General features: G+C 33.5%; 2 protein-coding genes across 3 annotated transcripts; one reads left to right on the forward strand and one right to left on the reverse strand.

The window, feature by feature from the left end:
- Positions 1-347: 347 nt before the first annotated feature.
- Positions 348-947, reverse strand: LOC143257873 (zinc finger BED domain-containing protein 5-like). The gene has a single exon (XM_076516900.1). It carries the CDS (start codon positions 945-947, stop codon positions 348-350), a length of 600 nt encoding a protein of 199 aa, XP_076373015.1.
- Positions 948-4,163: 3,216 nt separating this feature from the next.
- Positions 4,164-23,711, forward strand: LOC143257270 (putative oxidoreductase Lin0452). 2 transcript variants are annotated; one of them, XM_076515709.1, is made up of 4 exons: positions 4,164-4,386; positions 4,700-4,779; positions 6,381-6,520; positions 7,901-8,417. In XM_076515709.1, exons 2-4 carry the CDS (start codon positions 4,722-4,724, stop codon positions 7,988-7,990), a joined length of 288 nt encoding a protein of 95 aa, XP_076371824.1. In that variant the 5' UTR covers positions 4,164-4,386; positions 4,700-4,721; the 3' UTR covers positions 7,991-8,417. The 2 variants fall into 2 exon arrangements, with proteins under 2 accessions (XP_076371824.1, XP_076371823.1); XM_076515708.1 differs by lacking the exon at positions 7,901-8,417 and adding an exon at positions 23,175-23,711 and having other exon boundaries at positions 4,170-4,386.
- The last annotated feature ends 2,170 nt before the right edge of the window (positions 23,712-25,881 follow it).

Genomic DNA, 25,881 nt, shown 5'->3' on the forward strand with positions numbered 1-25,881 from the left:
ACTAACACTTCCAATTAATGTTTAAAGTCTAAATAAAGATTTATTTTATTAATTAAATATACGAATCACTATTTGTTTATTCGGTTGTAATTGTATTTATCATGTGTATGGTGTGAAAGTGGTATTTTTACTTTAAAAACAAATCTTATCGAACACCAACAGTCTAGACCAGTGCTTTTCAACCTTTTTGCAGGCGCGGATCCCCCGAGGAGCTCATTTTTTCTTGCGGATCCCCTTGTACATGAATATATATATATAAGATTTTTTCAATGAAATAAAAAACGGTTTATATACACAAAAACACAATACAGTATTATCTAAATTTGTTTATTCAAGAGAATTACAAATTAATGTGAAATTTGTCCTTGGTGATTTTTGAACAGAACTGGATAGTTTGGCCTGGTTTTAGAAAGACATACACGCATCTCTTCTTCAAGTGCTAGTAATTTATTTCTTTTCTTACTTTTAATGTTCGTCATGGTGGAAAATCCTATTTCACACAGGTATGATGTAGAAAACTGCAGGAGAATGCGCAGAGCCTTATTCGAGATTGATGGATATTCTTTTGCAGTTAAAATCCAAAATGAGTCCAGATCAAGTTCAGTGTGCTTCATTCTAAGTGTCCGGTCATTTGAAATACCTGCCAACTCTTCCTCGTCGGTCAAACTGAAATCCACGTTCAAAGATTCAACAAATGGATTTCTAATCCAATCATACTCTTCAAGCGATATTGAAGGGAAATATTTATCCAATCCTTTAATTAAAGATTCCAGATGGTTAATTATCAATGGCAAAATGTCAATTAAATTTGTTCTTTGAACTAAAGTGGGAAACATTTCACAATTGCCTCGCGAAGCATGCTTTTTCCAAATAATCAATTTCCTTTTGAACGCATTGATTTTATCTACCAAAGTTAGAATGTTCTCCTTTTTCCCTTGCATACTCATATTCAAATTATTCAGGTGCTGGAAGATGTCAGATAGGTAGGCCAATTTTAAACACCAACTTTCGTCACTCAGAAATTTCACATATTCAATATTGTTGCTTGTAAAGAAATACATTAGTTCTTCTCTAAGTTCATAAAATCGAGATAGCACTCGTCCTCGAGAGAGCCATCGGACTTCGCATAGACGTCACGTGCGCACGTCTGAGTCCCGACCTTCGATTAACACTGATGACCTTATTTGGTAATCTGCCACCTCGCGCTCTCGTTCGTTCCTTCCTTCCTATTGTACCTCTCCTAGTTAAGCGAGCTCGAGGTAAATTCAAATATACAATAAAGCTGATACACAAGAAGTAAACAAGCAGAGCGTCACGCCGGATAGTATTGGCTACATTAAATGTTTCAATTAAATGACGTAGGTCGTCGTCATAACTGGACTGCTCGACTGCAAATGTGCGCGCGCAGTTCTTCCCTAACGTTAGCGAAGGTTGCTGGTTTCAGATGTGAACGACGAGTTATCTCGACAAGATGCACTAATTACATTGATACAGTGTACTACTGTACCTACATTGATGTGATACTACATATTGATACACATTGATACTACATTAATTGCACATTGTACATCTGTCGGTCTTGCGGATCACCTGGTCTAGACACTAAGTAAATATGTAAATCAGTATATGTTTGTATATATTGTTAAGGTACGTTCATATGAAGCTGAAAATGCCGACTATATTTGAAGTTCTGGGAAGTAAAGTACATCCGATAGACAATAGTATTATTTGTTTTTGTTGGTATATTAATGTACATATGCAATATCTGAGTAACAACTTATTCTGCAAACGTAATACATATGTATTATGTTTCTAAAGGTTCTTGTTATTAAAACGATTTTTATTCAATCTCAGTAAGTTAAATTCATTTTCTGTAGACTTCTGATAGTTTTGTTGTAATATATGTTATGTAACCCTCATCGTGACTCTTACCCATTATATACAGGATTAGATCCCTTCCCTGCCCTACGATTTTTAATGACCATTGATACTTTAAAAAATAACGAGCAAACTAACCCTAAACAAAGAGAATAAGGAATTACAATTACATTTTGAGTACACGAACATATGAATATCAATTAATAATAATTATTGATAGACATCTATTGTAAAATGTTAAGTTGGATAACTCAATATTAAATGTATACATTGAGAGATCTAGTATTATTTTTAGAAGTAGTCTCATAACAAATCGACCTTTCCTCTGACAGACAGTTACTGTTGCCATATGACTTACCTGCCAATAAAAGTCACATAAGTTCATCTAAAACATTTAGATACACAACGATTACGTTAGAAAATCATAATTACTGTTATTTCTTAACACACCGTTATTATCATAGTGGATAATGCCATACTGACTATCGTAGGCTGTTGGATCTTCAGCATCTATATACAGGTACAAACTGTGACTTGTGGATCGCTTGTTCATTCGTCTGTTTTCAATGATTCCGCGCAAACCAATACGAGAGCCATCTGTGCTGACTGTCCCTAATTTACAGTGCAAGACTAGAGGGAAAGCAGCTATTCATCGCCACACTACCAACTTCTGGTCTTTCATTTTTATCATCGAATTATCAGATTGACCATCACATCGTAACGCCAACTGGACGATCATGTTTAGTAAGGCGGAGGCTCGAACCTGCAACTATCCGATTACGACGCGAACGCATTAACCACTTGGTCATGCCTGAACTGTTGGTTCGCTTTCAAGATCTCTCACTAATGCATTGTTATTTAAGAGTATATGATTTAATGTTTTTTTTAAATAGTGACATGAACATCACCTATCTATACATAAGAACGTTTATTTATAAATATAATTATTTAAAGGTTCGTTATCAATAATTTTCAAAGGATATTTAACGTAATTAAATATTTTTGTTTAAGTTAAATAATCTATCATAATAATACTCAGTTTGTATCTGAATTGAAAATATGCATGCACGTACGCAAAGGGTAGATGTAAGTTTAATTGTGATAGATATTTGATGGAACAACATGTTGAAAGCTTATCAAAGTTTCTTAAAAGTCTATCTTTCAGTTTTAGAATAACATAATCAATTTATTTATCACTAGTACCACGTACGATAATGTTTAGCCCCAGTTAAGCTATCATAAAACACGTACACAGATTTTCATATACATTTGGAAGAACAACATGTTAAAAGTTTATTAATTTTCGAAAAAGAATGTCTTTCAGCGTTAAAATAACATAAACAATTTATTTATTGGTAGTATTACATACGATAAAGTTTAGCTCTAGTTAAACAAGCGCAAAAATGTACATAGATTGATAAAGGCCTAATTAATGTGAGTCCTAAAACAACTTGACCTGTAAATTTCAGTGTATGCGATTAGAATTATTTTTGTATTATTTTAGAAATCCCGTATTTAAAAAAGCACAATTGCAATAAATATATTACTCTGAGAGCATAATGTAGTATTTTTATGTAATATTTAATATATAATATTTAATATATAATTTTCATAGAATCATAGCCCGCTTCCTGTATAAGTTGTTTATTTGTTAAACTAAAGTTGCATGTTATTATTATAACCTAGCTTTGCTGTTAGATGTATTTAACAAGAAAGCCTACTATGTGCAGCAACCACTGACTGTGTAAGATTGTTTGAAATGTTTTAGTTAATTTTTGCAGGTTGATATATGTACTGTTATTCTACAACAGGGAACAAATCACGTGATTACAAAAGGCTAACTTTATTGGTAGACCATAAAACAGACATATGTTACCACAGACTGTGTAGAGTTATTGAACGTTTTTCAATTAATTCTTGCATGTCGATCTCTTAGGGCAGAATCATGCCCATGTTCACTTTAGGTGAAGGTACATCATATCCTGGTGGTGTAACTTACAAACTATCGACACCTGATTAGTTTGCACTGATGAAAAAGAAATATTAATTTACAGATTTAGGTGAAATCACATTATTGAACCATTAATAATTTATATGAAAACAGTTAAATAATTAAAGGAAGTTCCGTGTTACGTGAAACTTAAAAATTATTTATTATTGAATTCTGATGGATCCATCCGCCAGTTTTTCGTGTTATTTCGATCATCAGATAACCACCTACAGTATTTCATGGTGCCAGGTTAATCTGGTAAAAACGTTGTAATTATAACTATTGTACACTTTACATTGCATTATTAAAAAGTTTAAAGTCATCTTTTATTAGTCACGTGGTTTGTGAATGTTGTAGATAGAACGGAAAGTTACAAAAAAATACAAACATTGTAAGATGAACCTAACCAACCAATTAGTAACTAGAAGATTGCCTGATTAACGAATCAGCAACCAGCAGTTTGTCTGACTGGAAAGGGGGAAGAGATCTACAAACTGTCTGAAGTCTACTAATTCCTGGTAAGTCCGTTATTCTGCATGAAGTTATGTGATATATAAATGTATTTAAAAGAAAAATTCGGTAAAGCTTAGTATTTCTCATAAAAATATTATATTTATGTAAGAATATATAATTTGTTTATTGTGTTTTTGTCTCTCGCTATAGGCATTAGACTTGTGTTATTGTTTGAAGGTTACTTATATTTAACGCAATATAATTGAAGCTGTGTGGTGATTTTGTTGTTGTATTGTTTTCTCAAATTAACATTTTTAACATGGAGCCATACGTTGTTGTGGTTTGAGAATAAAATTGTATGTTGCTGTTTGTTTCCAGATTACTTGTATAAACATATAGGATGGCAACCTCTGATCCTACAGATAAGAAACTTTACCAGAAGGTGGCGATAATCAGAGGTATCTAATATTATATAATTAAAACATGTTGTATGTCTTCTTACCGTTACCATTCTAACTGTAGATCTGATACATATTTCTGTATCCATTATCAGACAATTAAAACTATTTTATAATAAACCAATTAAATATGTTTTTATTTCACATTGTTGTATTTGTGAAATACTGTAAAAAAAATATTTCCCTTCATGTATAACAAACAATATCTAAACGTTACACATTTTGTACACAAACATTTGTAACTGGAAATATAAATTTAAATTGTCGTTATGATAAAATGGTAACTGGTATATACGTATGGTTTATGAAAACGCTACATTTGGACAGTTTTAGTTTGATTAAACGTGTTCCTGGGAAACAACCCGGGCACCTCTATACTAATGTATTTTTACTATATACAGTGCCTCATCAGTTTACTTTATTAAATTGTATTATATAAGAAACGAATGTTTCCCTACATTTTAATAACTACAGATTAGCTAATGTTGCAGCTGATTTTAGAAATAAACAACTTTATTGTTTGTCATTTAGCTCATACAAAAACCAGTGTGTGTGTGTGTTTAATATCATTTCTTGCATGATTTATTGAAACAAAAGGATTCATAAAAAGTAAAATGCATTTATTCAGATAGAATAGTTCGAATATTGTTCGCTTTTTATGATTTTAGTGACGTAGGTGCAAGCGCTCGTGAAACCTTATAAGTATAGTGAGTGTTGGTATATTAAGCTTACAGTGAAGATGTAGCGTGGGATCACGTAGCCTAGAGATAACTGAATAAAATTTAACATGAAAGTAAGTATATCAATTCAATTTTAAACTTAAATCGTTTCTGAATTAAACTAATTTTTGTTATATCACAAAATATTTATTTAAAATAAATCTCTCTTATCAACAGAAATTCTGAATTAAGAAATCAAGACTTATTTTTCCAGTTTTGTTGTTTATACGTTTCACTTTATACTTACAGTACATAGACTAACGATAATATTAGGTTATACTTTTCTTGCTAAGCAACATAACATAAGAACCATTGTTTGAATGTAGTCTTACGAATTTTCATACATCTTAAGAAAAATACGACTTTCGCTTCAGACTTTCGCTAAATGGAAAATAATATATTTTTGCATAAATCAATGTTTTACTTTTAACAAAACACACTGGATATTTTATAAGTATTAAAAATAGTTAATTTTACTTATCTTTACTAATAATTATCAATGAAAACGTTACGAATTCATTTCATAAATGATCTTAATTCTGATTGGATCACATGTGAATTTACTAATGTTTGACTGCCTCGATTACACTTTACTAATTCGTTATTGGTCAAGGTTTATTTCACAAAATGTATATATTTCAGCAAGATATGAAATGTAAGGTTAAGGTTAACTGTGGGGTTGGGGTGGTTTTACCTACCTCGTCGTTTGTCACGGGCTGTACACTAGTAATACAATAAATATTTAATACAATAAATTAAAATAAACAACATTCATATTAATATTGATGAACTAAGTGTTCATTCTTTACGTGTTTGTTTAAAGCTATAAACTATTTCTTCTTCTACAAATTAAGATACTCAAGTGGATAGTTAAATATTTAGGTGCTAGTTCAGGGATAGGTAGAGCCACTGCTGTGTTGTTTTCACGCCTGGGAGCGAAGCTAGCTTTGACTGGAAGGAACCAAGAAAATTTGACAAAATCTGCTGAAGAGTGTGAAGCAGTTTCACCTTATAATCTAAAGGTTTGACCAAACATAATATAACATAGACTTATTTAATACAAAAACTCAATTTAGACACAATACGATGTAACATAGAAGTATTTAATACATAAGAAATGTTCAAATAAAAAAATTAGAAAAAAACTATGTTTACACTCCAGATATATATTTATATTCATTTTATCCAAAGTTTAATATTTGAACATATTAAACCTGATGAAGCCACATAGGCGAAAAATTGTTTAATTTATAAAAATCTATAGAGATATTTGGAGTGTAAAGGTAGTTTTTCTAAACTTTTTATCAAAATGTGTAAATCACTTCAGTATGCACTTTAAATGTGGACAGGTAGGAAATGTTTAAATAACAAGTATTGTAAATGTAGTATTTTATAAATGACGCCATATTAGTTTTTCATCGAAGTACAATATGTTCATATAAATTGGAACTTTTGTTCCAAGGATGTAGAAACTAATGAGAAAGTCTGACTTATTTTAACATTTAATTAAGAAACAAAATAGAAAATTCTGTTGATGTTGATGTTTACATATGAAAAAATAAAAAAACAAAAACGAAGAGTTGCAGATTTGTAATGCGTGGAAGGAGTTGACCACTCAATAATATAGTCGTTTGTCTAGGGATATTTTTAATAATCGTAGTTTATATCTAGCTTCAAAATAAATATTTGAAATAATTTAAGTTTTTTTTTCGACAGTTTACTGTGATACACACAACATAGTATTTTTATTCCTGTTTCCTATGTTGAAATGTTCACTTTCTTTTGTATTTCAGCCTTTAATCAGCTATTGAACGGATTGTGAAGTCAATTTACGTCCGAGTAAATTACAAATCGTTCTAGAATAGCCACTAGTATTCTCAAGACTTCTCAAGCTTTAACAATACAGTTAAATACTAAACAAAAAATGTTCTTTGGAAAGATGAAACCCTTTTTGTATTTTACTTATCTGGGACACATTCTGTAATGTAGTCTTCCCTAAAATTCATTGGTACTTGTAAATCACTGCTCTTTAACTGAAGTGACACAGAACGATCAGAGATTCTTAACAATCGATGTGGTCACAGATCACGGAAATTATTAACTAGATCTTTACATATAATCACAATCTGTACTCACTAAAAGTAAGAGGTAGAAAGAAAAGAGAAATTACCTCAAATGAAGAGATCATCACAGTGCGTGTTGTCTAGTAACAAACTCAATCAGCATCAGAAGTTTCGGTCTTAACCCTAACAACTGCCAAAGCTCTAGAAACCAAAATGTCTAAAATTCCGTAATACAGTTAACATTTTACACGCCTTTTATTCTTGAATCGAAATGATTCAGATTAATAGAAATATAAGAGGAAAGTAGGAACATCGAAAATGTTTTGTTTTTTTCTTCAGGTTAACAATGCTGGAATAATAGCACTGGACTCAGCTCAAGATGGTTCTTTAGCGACACTAGGTTTGGTGTGGAAAACCAATGCTCGGTAACGAAACTAATATCTAATAGTCCTATAGAGAAATAAAGAAAATATAAAACACAAACACATATATTTATTTAAACAAACAAGAGAGGACTGTGTGTATATACAGTTTGTAATCAGTACACATTGTAGTATTTCTTTCTAATTAAGCAGAAAAGGCTGTCTGATTTCTGGCCATCACGGATATCGAAACCCATTTTCTAGGGTTATAAGTCCGTAGAAATACCCCTATGTTACTGGAAATTACATAGTAGTTATATAGGAAGAATAAGGAAAATAATTTACATACATAATAGATTTATACAAAAACTAGTTGTGTTACTCAGTGTTACCCAGCTTTTAGAGAAAAACAACAACGCTTACTCTCTCTGTTTGCCCGTTCCATATTTCGAAAGGTAGAAAAATATTTTTTGTGAACTTATGAAAACAAAACTTTAGGTTTGATTTTTGAAAGTAAAGTACGAACCTGTTTTAAATCAGGGCTTTCTTATGAATAGTGTTTTCGGTGTTTCTTCACTAGCAAGAATAAATAGGCCCTTATGGAGAATATTTAGATAATCTGGTACACGTGTTAGTACCCGTTCTTGTGAACAGGATAAGCCTACTTCTGTTTCTCCCATTCCCCGTCATTCTTCCACCAATATTAAAATTTTAAACGTAAATATGTATTTCATATTATGTTCAGTTTCCTTTAATGTAAATTTAATATGTTTTTATGAATGTGTTACTGTAATCACTTTCTGATATTCATGTATGAAACACACTACAAACAAAGTGCAATATTTCACTTTATAATATATCAAAACAACAATTAACTTCCCGTATCTAACCATCCAGAGGAAAATAAAGTAGAAAAAAATACATTAGTTCACAACAAGGGTTGTTAGTCCGTTGAAATACCCCTATGTTACTGGAAATTACATAGTAGTTATATAGGAAGAATAAGGAAAATAAATTACACACGTAATAGATTTATACAAAAACCAGTTGTGTTACTCGGTGTTACCCAGCTTTTAGAGAAAAACAACAATTACTCTCTCTGTTTGCCTGTTCCTTATTTCGAAAGGTAGAAAAATATTTTTTGTGAACTTATGAAAACAAAACTTTAGGTTTGATTTTTGAAAGTAAACTACGAAACTGTTTTAAATCAGGGCTTTCTTATGAATAATGTTTTTTGGTTTTTTAACTGGCTAGGATAAATAGGCCCTTATGGGAAATCTTTAGATTATGTTGCACGCATGTGAGTACCCGTTCTGGAGAACAGGATGAGCCTACTTCTGTTTCTTCCATTCTCCGTCATCCTTCCACGCATATTAAAATTTTAAACGTAAACATGTATTTAATATTATGTTCAATTTGCTTTAATGTAAATTTAATACACTTGATTTTAATCTCATTTTATATAATAAGTGTGATAGTGTAAACCTTTTTATTTTTAAATAATGTATTTTGTGGTAGATAACATGATTTTATTTCATACATTAGGCCTATTGCTTTCATTTTTCCTCACGACATTCTAATTCTGCGTATATTTTTTTTTCTACATGAGTTAAACGTATAGATAGTCTTCTGTAAATAAATAGGTTTGTAATTAAATGTTAACTAAAACTTACAAAAACTGACAACTCTTCATAGAAATTATTCATGCTGTATATACGTTAACGGTAATAAATTACCTGTTCGGGTAGCAGACGACAGACGTGTATATTAATTTAAAATTGTGTTTTTGCGCACGTTCGAGTGTGAGAAGTGTGACTTGCGTATAAAACGCAGCGGAGAAACAAAAAGCAAGCAACAAACAAACAGAAATATTTTGAGTTTCAAATGTACACAATAAAAGACATTTATACATATATTAAATATAGATATAAGAAAAGGTTGTAAGACTAGTTTCTAGAATATTCAAGCACTAGTTTATTGTTATTTAATTTCGTTACGATTCATATACTGGAATATTATTTTCGATATTAACCTGTTGACTGCCAAGTATTTCAGCTGCTACAATACAACTCTAATCCTTTTTCATTTTGTAACTGTTTCCGTTAGGCCATTTTGATCGAAAGTGAAACAATTTGTAAGTTGGTCAAATGCATGTATGGTGCTGACATCTAGCGTTGAAGTTAGATATTAGTGAGAACGAATTAACTCGTCCGTGGCACTGTGTTACCCATCGGCTTGGACGAGTTATCTCGTCTACGGCACTGAACAGGTTAAAATAAAGAAACGTGTACGTTACGTTATAATTCGCTCTTAAAACTTCTTAAAGTAAAATGTAGAATTTGTGGATATGAATTATCAAGTAGTTTTGAAGTACTTCAGAAATAAAACGCATTTGAAAATGAAATTACTTTAAATTTATATTCATATAAAAAATTTTCGTCCATGGGAAGCGATGGAAAATATAAACAACCACACATACCTTCTTTCGTTTTACAAATCAAATCTGTGATCATAAGACTAATTACAGTGTGCTATACATATTCTGCTGCCCTCTACGTTCAGCAATTTCGTTATTCCAAATGTTAAAATATTAAAAGTTAATCTTTCTTCCATTTAGAATACAATGAATTGCACTTTTAACAAATATTTATTTCAATAGTTTTATGACCATGTTAATGGTGGCTAAGCGATAAGCCTGAAAGGTTATAACACTAACATTCGGGAATCGATTTCTAGGGTGATAACAGTGCAGAGAGCCACATCAGCAAATTTCTGCTTAAAAATAAACAAGCATTCTGTTGTTGTAGAGCAAGGAAAATAGCTCAAATGAAGATTTATCTCTGTTTCTATCTAAGAATGGCCCGTTATATGTTTTTATGGGTTTTCTGTAAGCAGTTAGTTTATTTCTCCTTTCATTCTTTGTAAATCAACACCCCTGCAAGGAAACTAGATCATAAAATATAAACCAGTGTCTTAAAACGTAAAACAATTCAGAACCAAAGTAAAAAAGTTGAACAATATAACCTATTTTTCGTGGCTTTGTTAAAATATTTCAGAAACTGTCTTATTTGGCTGTCACTACATAGCAGCAATATTACGTATAACTTTTCGCTTGCAGTTCCAGACTTGGTGGTTAAGTTTTTGTTCTTGTTGTTTTGTTTTGGTTTTTTCTACGACCCGGCATGGCCGGTTCTGTTAATACGTTCGACTCGTAATCTGAGGGTCGCGGTTTCTAATCCCCGTCGCACCAAATATGATCGCTGTTTCAGCGTGGGGGCATTATAAAGTGACGGTCCATCCCACTATTCGTTGGTAAAAGAGTAGCTCAAGAGTTGGTGGTGGGTAGTGATGACTAGATACCTTCCCTCCAGCCATACACTGCAAAATTAGGGACGTCCAACACAGATAGCTCTTGTGTGATTTTGCGTGAAATTCAAAAACAAACATACAAACTTGTTTCTTTTTGATAATCTTTTAACCGCAATACTACACAGTGAAATACTTGTCTTCTGGTCACAGATAGAATCAAACCCCTAATTTTAACATTTTTAGTCTAAAAGCTTATTGCTTTTACTGTGTGGGGAACAGGTCTAGAACCTGCACTAACAATTTTTGTACGTGGCGTCCTTATCTATGCAGCTGGAGAGTGTCATGGAGCACGTAGACGACCCCAGTAGGTCAACCAGACATGATGTAGATCTACGAGTAGGTTTTAAGTGTCGTTTATCCCGAATATGGTATCACAATTTATGTTTCTAGTACCCTTCAGAATCCAAGGACGCCATGTTCGTACCTCGCTCAAACGCCATTAGGTGACCTAATTGTTTTTCTTTGTGGAAACAACACCATTCTTTCAGAGGGTATCTATAGGAGTAATAGGAGGATATTAATAATAGTGGTGTGTTTGCTTTAAATTGTATTACATGTTTATAGTCATCCTTACGTGAGACTTTCTCTTACTCTTAGTAGCTAAGAAAGAGTATATTTACTGACAGAGTAGTATTTGATTGCAAACCTTAAGAAAATAACACTGTTATATTAATTTGTAGAAAGAACAATAACAGATTATTTTCCATAAATACGAAGAGTGGGCATGCTAAGATACGTGTGTGGTAAGTTCAAGTAAGTTACTCCTCGTATGTTTCAAAGTCCTTTGATTTTATATAGAATACCTTCTTTGTATGCTGCTAAAATGCCCTGGGTTCCAATATGGGATACTTTCTCTGTTGGTTGCATGTTTAGGATCCTGTATGGGAAGCCATAATTATTGCGTCTAGCTAACATGACCTGTATCCAATGTGGGATATATTGTTGCTGACATGTTAGAGGTCCCATGAGGAATACCTTGTCTGTTGTATGTGATGGATTTTCTATTATATATTTATTTCAATATCGATGATTGTTAAGTATACACACAACATGGTCAAAAGTATGTGAACACCTGACCATCACACTTGTTGAACATCTCATTCCAAAATCATGGACATTCACATAGAGTTAGTCTCCCCTTTACTACTATACCAGATTCCCCTCTTCTGGAAAGGATCTTCACTATATTTTGGAACAAGGCTGCGGGGATTCGCTCTTATTCAGTCACATGAGCATAGTGAGTTTAAGCACTGATGTCGGTCGAGAAGGCCCGGCTCGCAGTCTGCATTCCGATTCATCCCAATGGTGTTCGATGGGGTTGAGATCAAGGCTCTGTGCAGACCAGTGAAGTTCTTACCAACCTCGACAAACCACGGTGGCACTGTCATGTTGAAACAAAAAGGGGCCTTCCCCAAACTGTTGCCACAAAGATGGAAGCACACAATTCTCTAGAATATTAATGTATGCTGTAGAATTAAAGTTTCCCTTCATTGGAACTAAAGAGCCCAAACCATGAAAAACAGTCCCAGACCGTTATTTCTCCTCTACAAAACTTTATAGCTGGCACTATGCATTCAGGCCGATAGTCTTCTCCAAGTATTTGCCAAACCAAGATTCGTCCGTCAGAATGCCAGATAGTGAAGCGTGATTCATCACTTCAGAGAAAGCATTTCCATTGCTCCAGAGTCCAATAACGGTGTATTTTACACCACTCCAGCCGACGCTTGGCATTGCGCACTGTGATCTTAGGCTTTGTTGCCGCTGTTCGATCACGGAAACCCATTTCATGAAGCGCCCGACGAACAGTTTTTGCGCTTATGTTGCTTTAAGAGGCACTTTGGAACTCAGTACTGAGTGTTGCAACTATGGACAGACGATTTTTATGCACTTCAGCTTTCCAATTCTGTGAACTTGAGTGGCCTACCGCTTCGTGGCTGAGCTGTTGTTGCTCCTTCACGTTTCCATTTCACAATAATAGCATTATATTTGATCGTAGCAGCTCTAGTAGTGCAGAAATTTGACATACGGACTTGTTGGAATGGTGGCATTCTATGATTGTGCCTCGTTGAAAGTCACTGAGCTCTTCGGTACGACCTATTCTACTGCAAATGTTTGTCTATAGAGATTGTATGGTTGTATGCTTGATTTTATTCATTTGTTAGCAATGGATGTGACTGAAATAGCTGAACGACTAATTCGAAAGGGTGTCCACATACCTTTGGCCATGTATTGCATTTATAAAAACATCTAATTTATACTGTGTTAAAGTCGTATGGCGAAAGTCCCACATATTCACTAAAGAAGTCGAAGATTCTAGAAAGTAAGAATCAACAATGTACTATGTGTATGTAAATGACAGTATTGTTGTTTCAGCTGAAGTTTCTATAATCTTGCCTGACATTTATAAAAGGCCTCACATGATTAAGAAAAAATAAATGAAAACTGAGCAGATAATAGTGTTCCCCATTGATGTAAAGTATTGTATTATTCCTTTCTGCTTTTGTCTCCCCGTGAAACGGTGAATTTGCAATGGCAAAATCAGGAGTTCGATTCTCTTCTGTAGACACATGAGGCAGCTTGATGCTGTTCTGCTATACGAGAACACGCATGTACTTCTTGTTGATTTTACTTGTTTTTTCCCTTGTGAGCAACCATCTTTTCGCATCTGGCTGCAGACAGTAAGAGGTGGTAAAGATGTGGGACGTTCTTGGCTAGAACAGTTACATCTGCTGAAATTTTATTTTTTGCTTACTTATGTCGTCCAGCGAGATGAGGTTAAACTGATTTTTTTGTTTGTTTTTAATTAATCACATAGTGGGATATCTGTGTTCTAACCATCACGGATATCGATACCGGTTTCTAGTGTTGTAAGTCCTGGAGCAGATTTGATGTGATAGATGTATTTTAATATATACGCTTGTTTCAGCGCATTTTTTTTGCATGTGGATTATATTACGCAAGCTTCGCCTGTTCTCGAAATCTGTAGAAAATTCTTGAGTGTAAGAATCACCACTGTTCCTTTTACGAAAACGCGCTAGAACATTGTTGAAACTTCAAGAACTCGGTGTTTGTATAAAAGCAGTTAACCAAGAATCAGTAATGGACAAAGGTTATTATAGGACAGCTACAGTTATTGTTCTGTGAGCATCGGAAGTCATAATTGTGATTAACGCCTATTAATCGGAAAATACAGAATTGACCCAGGAACATTTATAGAATTAAGCACAAAGCTATACAATGGGCTATCTGTGCTCTGTCCACCACGGGTATCGATACCCGGATTTTAGCGTTGTAAGTCTGCAGACATACCGCTGAGCCACTGGGGGGCAAATATTCGTAATAACCGTTGTTATAAATTTTATTTTGTATGTAATAAAGTATATTTGTATTAAAACAATAAAATTGTATGTATCAATATTGTTGGCAAATATCATAAGTTTAATACATAATATCATTTAATTAACTTCTAAATTCAAATTTCCGGTTATTTGAAATAATAATAAGTAACGTACGTAATATAATAAATCGGAGACTCGTCCAGGATACAGTATGACACATAACAGTCCGTAGACATACAGCTGTGCTACAAGGGGACAAAATAAACCATTTACTCGCAAAGTAATTTGGACATATCTGGAAAACGTTTAAATTTTTTCTTTATGTTGGTTTTCAAATAAAGGAGACAAATACATTGTCATATTAACACATGAAAATAACTTATATAAAATTTTACATTACAATATCAAAATTGAAATCTCCGTGTTTTGATAAATGACGTCACTCTCAAACGTCACATTATTCTATAGGGTTTGTATTGTACTGTTTTGGAATTTCGCACAAAGCTATTCGAGGGCTATCTGTGCTAGCCGTCCCTAATTTAGCAGTGTAAGACTAGAGGGAAGGCAGCTAGTCATCACCACCCACCGCCAACTCTTGGGCTACTCTTTTACCAACGAATAGTGGGATTGACCGTCACATTATAACGCCCTCACGGCTGGGAGGGCGAGCATGCTTTGGCGCGACTCGGGCGCGAACCCGCGACCCTCAGATTGCGAAGCGCACGCCTTAACGCGCTAGGCCATGCCAGGCCCTATTCTATAGGTATTACGGCTACAGGACACTTAGGTTGAAAATTTCGATGTTCCAAAACTACAAAGTTATTGACACCTTGTTTGAAAATACACCCATAATAACATTTCACCCAAATAAGTTTAGATAATCCTAACATTTTAACAACGTAAGAAGGAGTAAACATACATGAAATAAAACAAAAATTACTTCATAAAGTACAAAAATCTTGAGGCGTTACAGCAGTAGCTGGAAACCTTGTAGCCTCTTGGCCCCGCTGACGTCATAATAATATTTACGTTTTGTGTTATGTCCACTTTTACTAAACATTCGCCTTGATAAATGTATTTAAAAGGATAGGCAGCTCGATGTCCTAAAGGGACTGGGATGGCTCAGTGGTCTTGTTGGAATGGACAGCCCGTGTGTTTTGTCACGGTTTGATAGCCTGATTGTTTCCGCGAGGGTTGGATACTTCGGCTGGTCTGGCGGTAATTGGTAGTCAGGTTATTTTGATGGTACTGGATAGTCAGGGCGTTTTGGTGGAACTGGATAGTTAGATTGTTGTGGTTGGGATGGATAAATTATTGGATTATTTGTATATGGATTTTGAAAATGTACTTTTCCAAGTTCTTTGTACTTGTGAAAGAAGAAAGGAGAAGACATACAGTCTACATAATTTTAATAATCGCACGTCAGGATCTGCTGGTTGAACACTGTACCCGGTGGACAGTACATACTTTACATTGAACCGTTGTGGCAACCATGAAAAACCTGAAAGTGGGAAGGAACAGAAAATAATATTAGTAATATGGAAGTTAATATAATGATATCTTTAGACAGCTCGACTTTGTTGACAAACTAGAAAGTGAAATCCAAATACCTTTAATTTGAAACAAAATAACTTTAATTTTAACTCTTTATTGGAAGAATAGACTAAAACTTAAAGAACAAATAATATAATTATAAAATAATAAATAAACTAATGTAGAAATTCGGTATATATTCTGAGAAAATTTTGTTTAATTTGTTTATTTGTTGTTAAGTCTGAAGGTACATGATCAACTCTCTGTATTCTGCCCGCTGTGTTATGAGACCACACACTTATCCCTGAACCATAAGTGCTCATCAATATTTAATATACTTTTTCCCTCCGTTTCAGTACTTGGTTCTATTGTTATTTAATGAAACAAAATTACATGTCAAAATTAACATAGTGCAAATGTAATATGAAAAAAATAATAACAACTGGATTTTAATAATAAATAACTGTTAAAGCATATACGATCTTGTGAAGTTCTGTAGTGGGAAAGGTTCCAACCAACCAAAATACTTTATACTCGACATGTGACTGAGCGCCGGAAAGTAAAGATGACAGCATTCACATTGAATACGGTGCAGATAGTATAGTTAATAAATTATTAGAAATAGTTTTAAGAATGGTTATCAAGTAAGTCCAATAAATGAACAAAAAAATTTGGAAAGTTTAAACTTTACTTTGTCAGGCAAAATGCTGTCGTGAAGTTTCTCAGAAATACTTGAGGTACAAATAGAATGCTTTTTAGGATAAAATTTTAAAATTGATTTCGTTATTCTGAATTACATTAATCATCATAAAGTGACGCTTTTGTTTCTCTTTATGTATTACAAAAGTAAAGAAACTGGTTATGTTGAAATAACATCTCTGTGATCATCAGTTTTACATTATTGCATACGTGCACACTTTCACAGAAATTTATTTATTACAATATTTATTCATTCGAAAAACACTCAAAATTCTGATACAGTTCAAGGTTTTTTTTAGAGTTTTAACACAATTGGTAATAATCGACGGTTTAAAATTGACAGAAACAATAATTACTGACGGTTTGAATTAAATAATGTGTATTTTTATTGTTTAAATTAAGATTATATGAATGGTTCTGCCGATGGCTCAGCTTTAAATATGATGGATTATAACATTAAAACTTGCGTTTTGAAACCCTCGGTGGACTGAGCACAGTTAGGCCTTTGTGCAACTTTTTACTTAATAACAAACGAAATCTGTGATAATTTACATCATACTGAATTTAAGAATAATTTCTATAGACTAACCTTGCAATGAGTTTCTATGTCAGCGTACTGCGTTTATTAAATACTGTCCGAATTTCATCAATTGTCTAAAGAACTTGTTAAAAAACAAAATGAAAATGCTGTATTATTATTTATAGTAGTATTAATAAATGGCTAATTTTTAGCATGGCTATGTATTTGATTTTTACACTCACAAGACAGTTTTGTAGAATAAGAAAATACTTAATATTTACTACTATCCAGACTTATATTTAACTGTAACATTAAAAATAAATACAGGACGCCAGCCAGGTGGGTTAAGACGTGCGACTCGTAATCCAAGGATCTCGGTTTCGATTCCCCTTCACACCAAACGTTCCCGCCCTTTCAGCCGTGGAGGCATTATAATGTGATGGTCAATTCATCCCACTATTCGTTGGTAAAAGAGAAGTAAACCAAGAGTTAGGGGTGAGTGGCCTTCCCTCTAGTCCCTTACACTGCTACATCAGAACGGCGAGCACATATAGCCCTCGTACAGTTTTGCGCGAAAGTCAAACAAACAAACTGTCTGTTAATAACATTATCTCATATCATTTGTTTGTTTTAAAACACTCAGGATAAAACTTGATACAGAAAACTAGTGTAGTTTTAGTATCGTTAATTTATTCGTATTTGTTTACTTCCAAAACAAAAAAACGTTTTTTTTTCTATTTTTTGTGAATGGCTAATGAAATGTTATTCATACATCATTAAAATATGATTTTAGCTTTTGCTTTGAATAGCAAAATGATTACACTTATTATATCATTTTTAAAGTTTCATAAGTTCAAAGCCATGAAAGTAAATAAATAAATGTTTTCACTCACCCAACTTGTACTGAAAACAGATATTAACACTATAATATATTTTTAAAAAATCATTAGATACGTTTCATCAATTATCTATAACAAAAATGTATGTAACCCTAGTTAAAAATAAAATATTATTTTAGATGTTGAATTATTAATTATAAATAATGAACATTTAAGTAACACCAAATTAAAGACGAAATTACGTAAGATACTCGTTGATTATCAAACTGAACTCTGATATATTCCATTTTAGAAATATTGAATTACATTCAATATCCATTGAAAATTATTAAAGTGTAATGTTTACATAGCTCCATTTGAAAATATAAATTATGTTCTATACCGGTTAATAACTATTAATAATCAATGTTTATTGTTTTATTCAACATGTCTTTGTAATATTTATTTTAATTTTGGGTTAGTGTGAAGTGTCGTAATGTTTTACATGTGAATTACGCTAATTTACGTAACCCTAAAGTCAGCAGACGAAGTTCAGACAGTCCATTGTAAAGCTCACTTTTATTTCTCATCTCTTATTGTTTTCATAAATTCGTAAATATTGTTGAGACACAGTAATATATTTGAAAATGAAGGATATAGGCTTGTCTAAAAGACTGATATATATCTTTAGCAATTACCTTTATTATGCCGGTTTAACAAAATTAAAACAAGAATTTGCAAGAAACAATTTTTAATTTTTACAAATTTTGTTAATAATCATTGCTGAAACACTGTATTAATTAAACATACTTTATCATGATTTAATACGACCTCACTTACGACTTGGAACACGCGGTGTGATTCGAGAAGATATTTTAAATAAAATACCTAACACAAAGGGAGGATAGAAGAAGTAAGGGCGGACCCGGTGGTTTCTGGAGAAAACACTTTTAATATCACAAAAACCCAACTTTACACAAGACGGTGGTTAAAAGTATAGTAATCTGTTTCACTCTCCCTCTTCTTGTAACCGGTCAGGGTCAAGGTTTTGTTTTACACAACAAGGTTGAAACTGTGTAGTTTTATCATTTCCTGTCAAGCCCACAAAGGGAGGCGGTGTTTTTGACAGCGTTGGTAAATAAGTCATAAATATGTGTCAAAACAACCACAGTATAACACGAGGAAAACGAGGGGAAGCAAAACACAAGAATGATGAATCAGCATTGTTTTCTTTGGTGAATTTATTCACCGTGAAAGTAGAAGAGAAAATGATAATAACTGTTTTTTTAAATACAACACACCAGTTGCGGGAATAGGATATTCAGACCGAAGCATTTATGTTACAAGAGTTTGAAACAATCCTGTTAACCTTGTATTTTTTCTCACACGCGATAAAACAGCCAGATGGTTCTAGGTTGGGAAACTTACACAGTTGTTTCGGACGATACACTTTTCAGTTCGTCAGTTACAGATAATATGAAATCGTCTCATTGTGCATTAAAACACAAACTGACCAATAGAATGACCCATCAAAGATATATTTTTCTTAAAAAACCTGATTAGTTAAAGTATTTTTATAGTATTTATATTTATTTGTATTACTATACAGTAAAATAAATGTTTGAATAGAATAATAGTTTTTCTTAAGTAATACTTTGATTCATTAAAATTAAATACTTAGAGTCTGTATGGTCTAACCATAGTTCCTAGAGTTAAAAAGTTGACTTTTTTGGCTTTTTGAAAATATGATTTTGCGCATTCCTTGTATAAAACGGAAAATTAAATGTTTATCACTAGTTCCTGATGTATCGTTCATGATGCGAGACATTAACATCTCAGGTTTATTACACTGGTAAGCTGTTAGGCCATGAATAAGCAGCCCTAAGACACTATTTCGTTCTTGGTGTTAAATGAATATTTACAATTTTATAAGTTTTTAAGTGAAAACATAATTTCACAGTTGTACACATTAAAGTAATTTCACTGATACCTAGAAAATAATATTTGTTTGTTTTTAATTATTAATTTAAAGTATAACGTACTAAAAGTGTGACGGTTACAGTTACATAATTTAATTGTTTTGATGTTTTATTAGATGACAAGCTTAGACGTTGATTTTTAGGTTGAGCCAGTGTCTTATGTAGTTTGTTTTATAGGTGGAACCAGTTCTGGTGTGTTTTATATAAGAATTTGAACCAATATCCGATAGAGCTGATATAAAGATTTGAATAAATTCGTAGTGTAGTTTATATACCAAGTTCAACCAATGCACGGTATGGTTAATGTACCAAGTTAAACCAAAGTCTTATGTAGTTTGTATAAGTTTAATCAACGTTTGGTGTTGTTTGTATAATAAGCTGAACCAAGGTTAGAGGTGGTTTATATAATAATTTCAACCATTGTCTGATGAAGTTTATATAACAAGTTGAAACAATGCCTGGCATAGTTTATATAACATGTTGAACCAATGTCTGACATGGTTTATATACTATTCAAAACAAGAAAAGCAAAAGGGATATGTTTTTTTTTTTTATTTTAAAGAGAAATATATGTAATAACGTTACAAGCTCAGAGTATGTGATGTTACACGTATTAAGGCACTGATTGTCAGACCAAAATGACAATAAAAGTTGTACACTTTGAAAACGGAGGAAAACATCGGATTTTTTGCCAAAACGCATTCGTGTTCAATAAATTTGTTTGAGAGATCTGCATGTTCTGCATGTGCAACATGTGCAAAATCCCTATAAAAGTGACGGGTTCTCGGTTTCCATACCTCAGTGTTAAGCCACCGACACGCAATACAGTTACGCTAAGACTGACTGAAGCACAACGCAACAAGGCCATTGGTCACATGGAAGCAGGCGAATCTCGATCAGATGTTGCCAGAGCTGTGAATGTCCACCCAAGCACCATCACAAGGCTATGGAATCGTCACCAACAACATGGATCAACTCGTGACCGTCCACGATCTGGCAGACCTCGTGTGACCACGCCCGCACAAGATCGCTACATCCGGTTACGTCACCTTTGGGATAGGACCACCACTGCGACGTCTACTGCCTCAACCATACCAGGGCTGCGTAGGATTTCCATCAGACCGTACGCAACCGTCTACGAGATGCAGGAATCCGACCTCGACGTCCAGTCAGAGGCGTCATCCTCACCCAGCAACATCGTCAAGCACGGCTGCAGTGGACTCGGGCACATCGGGTATGGCCTCATCGACGATGGAGGCATGTTTGGTTCAGCGATGAATCACGTTTTATGCTTCGCAGCAGGATGGAAGGACCCGTGTTTACCGTCGCCGAGGTGAACGTTTTGCAGCAAACTGTGCGCTGGACGTTGACAGATTTGGTGGTGGCAGCGTCATGATGTGGGCTGCCATAACCTACAGTGCCAGAACAGATCTCTTGTACATTCGAGGGAATCTTACGGCTCAACGATACGTCGACGAGATTCTTAGGCAACCATCATGGTGAACGTCAACGACGTTTTTCAACATGACAACGACCGTCCTCACACAGCCCGATCACCACTGTCTTCTTGAGACACCACAACATCAACGTTCTTCCCTGGCTCTCCAGATTACCAGATTTAAACCCCATCGAACATCTTTGGGACGAGTTGGACCGACGTCTGCGACGGCGACAACCTCAACCGCAGACTCCACCTCAGCTTGCAGCAGCTTTGCACAGCCATCCACAGGATGTGATTCGTCATCTCATCGCTTCCATGGGCAGGAGATGCCAAGCAGTTATTGATGCTCACGGGGGTCATACTCGTTATTAACGTTGAGTGACGTTAAACTTCAACTAGTGAGCGTGGACTTCGCCTTTGCAGACTTTGGATGTTCACCAGTGAATGTGTGAAGTTTCACACATGTCATACAGAACTACCCGGAATAAACTTGTTAACAATTTGTCTCAAATTTTGCCTTTTGCGTTTCTTTTTTTGAATAGTATATAACAAGTTGAACCATTGTCTGACGTGGTTTATGGAAAATCTTAGACCAATGTCTGATGTTTTTTTACATAACAAGTTGAACCAATACACGGCTTGGTTTATATAACTAGTTGAACTAATGCCTCACCTGGTTTATTTAACAAGTTGAACCAACACATGACATGATTTATATAACAAGTTGAACCAACACATGACATGATTTATATAACAAGTTGAAATAATGTCTTGTGTAGCTTGTATAATAAGTTGAACCAATGTTGTTTGTATAATAAGTTGAACCAACGCCTGATGTGGTTTATATAACAAGTTGAACAACGCCTGACGTGGTTTGTATAACAAATTGAACCAATTTCCGACATGGCTTATATGAGAAATCAAACCAATATCCGAAGTAGTCTGCATAACGAGTGTCTGATGTTGTTTATGCAATAAGTTAAACCAATGCCTGGTGTGGTTTATATAAGAAATTGAACCAATATCCGATTTGGCTTATATAACAAATGCCTGGAATATTGATTGGAAATCCGTCACTATTTATACATAAATATTGATAATTTTGCAGATTTTGGCTTCATAAAGACAAATGTATCCTGAGTATCAAACGTCATTCTGCTTTAAAAAATTTCTCATTTATGATTGTAAAACTTTGAACACTCCTATTTTGCTACAGTCCAAATCTTTTTCTTTGTATTTGGAAAGTCCTTATATTAATTAAACAATATTGTATCACTTCTTTTGTAACAGTCACAAAATGGATATTTCTTCTAGTATTTCATCTTTATACATTTGAAGATAGACTTATCGCTTTCTGGTTTTACAAATTCTTATTTATTTACCCTTAATGTCACTAGTTATCCATATATTCTATATCCCTGTCCACTTATGGTTGGGTAATCTTTGTTTATTTTACTTTCTAGATCTTACAAGATTAATCTGTTTAACAAATCATAATGATAAACTCTATCTAATGTATTTAGTAATTCAACTGCTTTATGTTTTTTTTTGTAGAGAGGGTCTAAGATCAAGTGGTTCCTGTTTATCACTGGCTCTTGGTGTTTATCACTACCAATTAATATCTCTTCCTTGGTGTTATACTGATTGATTGTCAAGCAAACAACAGTCCTTCATACATTTTAGTTGAAGTATTTTAACAGATTAAAAGTAGTTATGTGTCCTTTTTGTGTGTAAAGTCATACAGTAGAGATCATACTGATATTATGTTTCTTTGAAAAATTTAGTTCAAGGTGAGTAGCTTTGGTGTATGATACAGTACGTGTTTTCGACAATTTTCTATCTTAATGTAATTATCCCTGATGTCTTGTATATATATATACCAAATATATATGGTGTACTATTCTTGTTGTTTTAAATATCCTGGTTCACATGTAATGATGTATAACATTACTGTTATAAAAACTGTTTAGATAATTTGTTGATTATTACATCGTGTTATTGTTTTCTTTATGTATACAATAGGTATATAAAGTTTGGAAACGTATATATTTAAATCTTTATCTTAACAAGACACAATAAAAGAATTAGTAGATATTGTGTATGTGTTTCACCAAATGAATATATTATTGTGTATATTACTATCACGGATCTTATCATGATGTACGAAAAGGACCGTCACGGTCTGGTGGTTAGAGCGCTCGACTCGTGATGTGAGAGTCGCTGGTTAGAATTCCAGTCACGTCATATATGCTCGCTCCTCCAGCCGTGGAAGAGTGTTATTATGTGACAGTCAAATCCACTATTCGTTGGTGAAAGAGTAGCCCAATAGTTGGTGGTGGGTGGTTATGAATAGCTGCCTTCCCTCCATTCTTGCACGTTGAAATTGAACCAAAATAAGTTTTCAGTTTAGTTGCGTCAGAAGTCGTCTGGTGTCACTAAATGTTTTCCAAACCAAACTTTTACGTAATTTAATAATTAAAAGATGAAACATTAACAAATTGTGATCCAGCTTATACATATTTTTGTTTTAGTGTGGAAAACGTTTTGTGTTTGTGTGTGTGTGACCGTCACGTTATTTTCAACCATTTATGTTTGTGTGTGTGTTTTTATACCAAAGCCACATCTGCCCTTCTGCTGAGTCTATCGATGGGAATCGAACCTCTAATTTTATCGCTGTACAAGCAGGGGACAACCATTTATGTAGAAATATTTAGATTTTAGAAACCTATAAAATGGGACAACATTATGTTACATCGTGCTATGTTTTAAAATAATTTAAGAATTGAATATTTGTTTTAAATAATGTAACAAATATGTTGAAACTTGATATTATAATCTCTGAATTTGGGCACTAGCCTTCTCGCATCACATCCGGGGAACAAAGGTCAAAGGTCTCAGTGTGAAGTACGAAGTAATTTTAGTGTTTCAAAAAATATGCACGCAATTTCCTTTCATAAAAATGTGTTCCTTTACAATATTGTACAAAAGTGTCAGGACAAAGTCAATAATTAGATTTCAGTCTTCTTTCAAAGAACAATGGAAGAACCTTCACATAAGCTTATACGTTATTTTCTTTGTATATGACACGAAATCACATAATTCTTTGAGTAAAAAGTACATCATTTGTGGACTTAAAAGAAAATAAACTTCACACAACTACTTGAAATGAATAATAAATTTAAGCACTTTATAATGCTCCTGACTGTATTTTTAACTGATATATAGAAGTATATTTCAAATGATGAATTGAAGGGCATGATTCTTTATCACAGATCTAACATCAAAAATTTTATTCATCTTTATAACTATAACAAGAGAAACTTAATGGAGGTGTTGAGTTGAGCCAACAGTTAATATTTTGTGTAGCCCACTTTTGCTTTAATTTCTGCAAACAGTCTTTCAGGTATTTTGTAACATATTTAATCAAAGTGTTTTTTGGGATTTTACTTGAAGTGTCTCTAATGTGTTACTATAAAGTTTCTTTAGAAGTAACGCTTCATTTATCATCTATTCATAACAGTCTTTTTCAAACATCAACAGTCCTGGTTTGGGACTTTTTAGCAAATTTCAGTTCATACTTGGAGATCGAAGTGAAAGTTTTCAGTTGCTGCATAACCAAATATTTCATTCTTATTAAGTCTTCTTGATATTGTAGATCTGGACACGTTTCTGTCTTTTACTACAATGTTGTTTATCTCATGCTTGAAATCAGTGACAGTTTCCGTTTTGTCCAGATAGTTCAGTGAAGAAGATATTTAACATCAGTATCATTGAGTTTAGGTGTTCTGTCCCTTCCTTTTCTATTTTCATATTTACCTGTCTTGGTCTCACGATCTATGTTGTACTTGTCAGTGTGTGAGGGACATTTCAAACTGCAGCAATTGGTCAGAATGTCACACCTGCATCATGTAAAGCTTTTAAAAGGAATATCTGCTCTACTGACAATTCTCTCCATTTTTTTGGAACGTGGCGTCACAAGAAAACTTTATTGTTTTTAATCAAACTTATTTGTGGAGTCCTATAAAACTGATTTCTGATAGTGTTTACAGTTACCATATGCTCCTTGCTAGCTTCTTTCTATATAGTTAAGACACTGAATAAGGTACTATGAAAGTTATTCCAGACCTTAAATTCCATTAGTATGTTCATTCAAGCAGAACCCTTACGACATATCCTTGGTACAAGTGTATAGGAATTCTGAATAATGATAAGTTTTTGACCAAACATTATATAACATAGAAGTATTTAATACATTATCTGA

This window comes from Tachypleus tridentatus, chromosome 7 (assembly GCF_004210375.1).
Source record: "Tachypleus tridentatus isolate NWPU-2018 chromosome 7, ASM421037v1, whole genome shotgun sequence".
Lineage (NCBI taxonomy): Eukaryota > Metazoa > Arthropoda > Merostomata > Xiphosura > Limulidae > Tachypleus > Tachypleus tridentatus.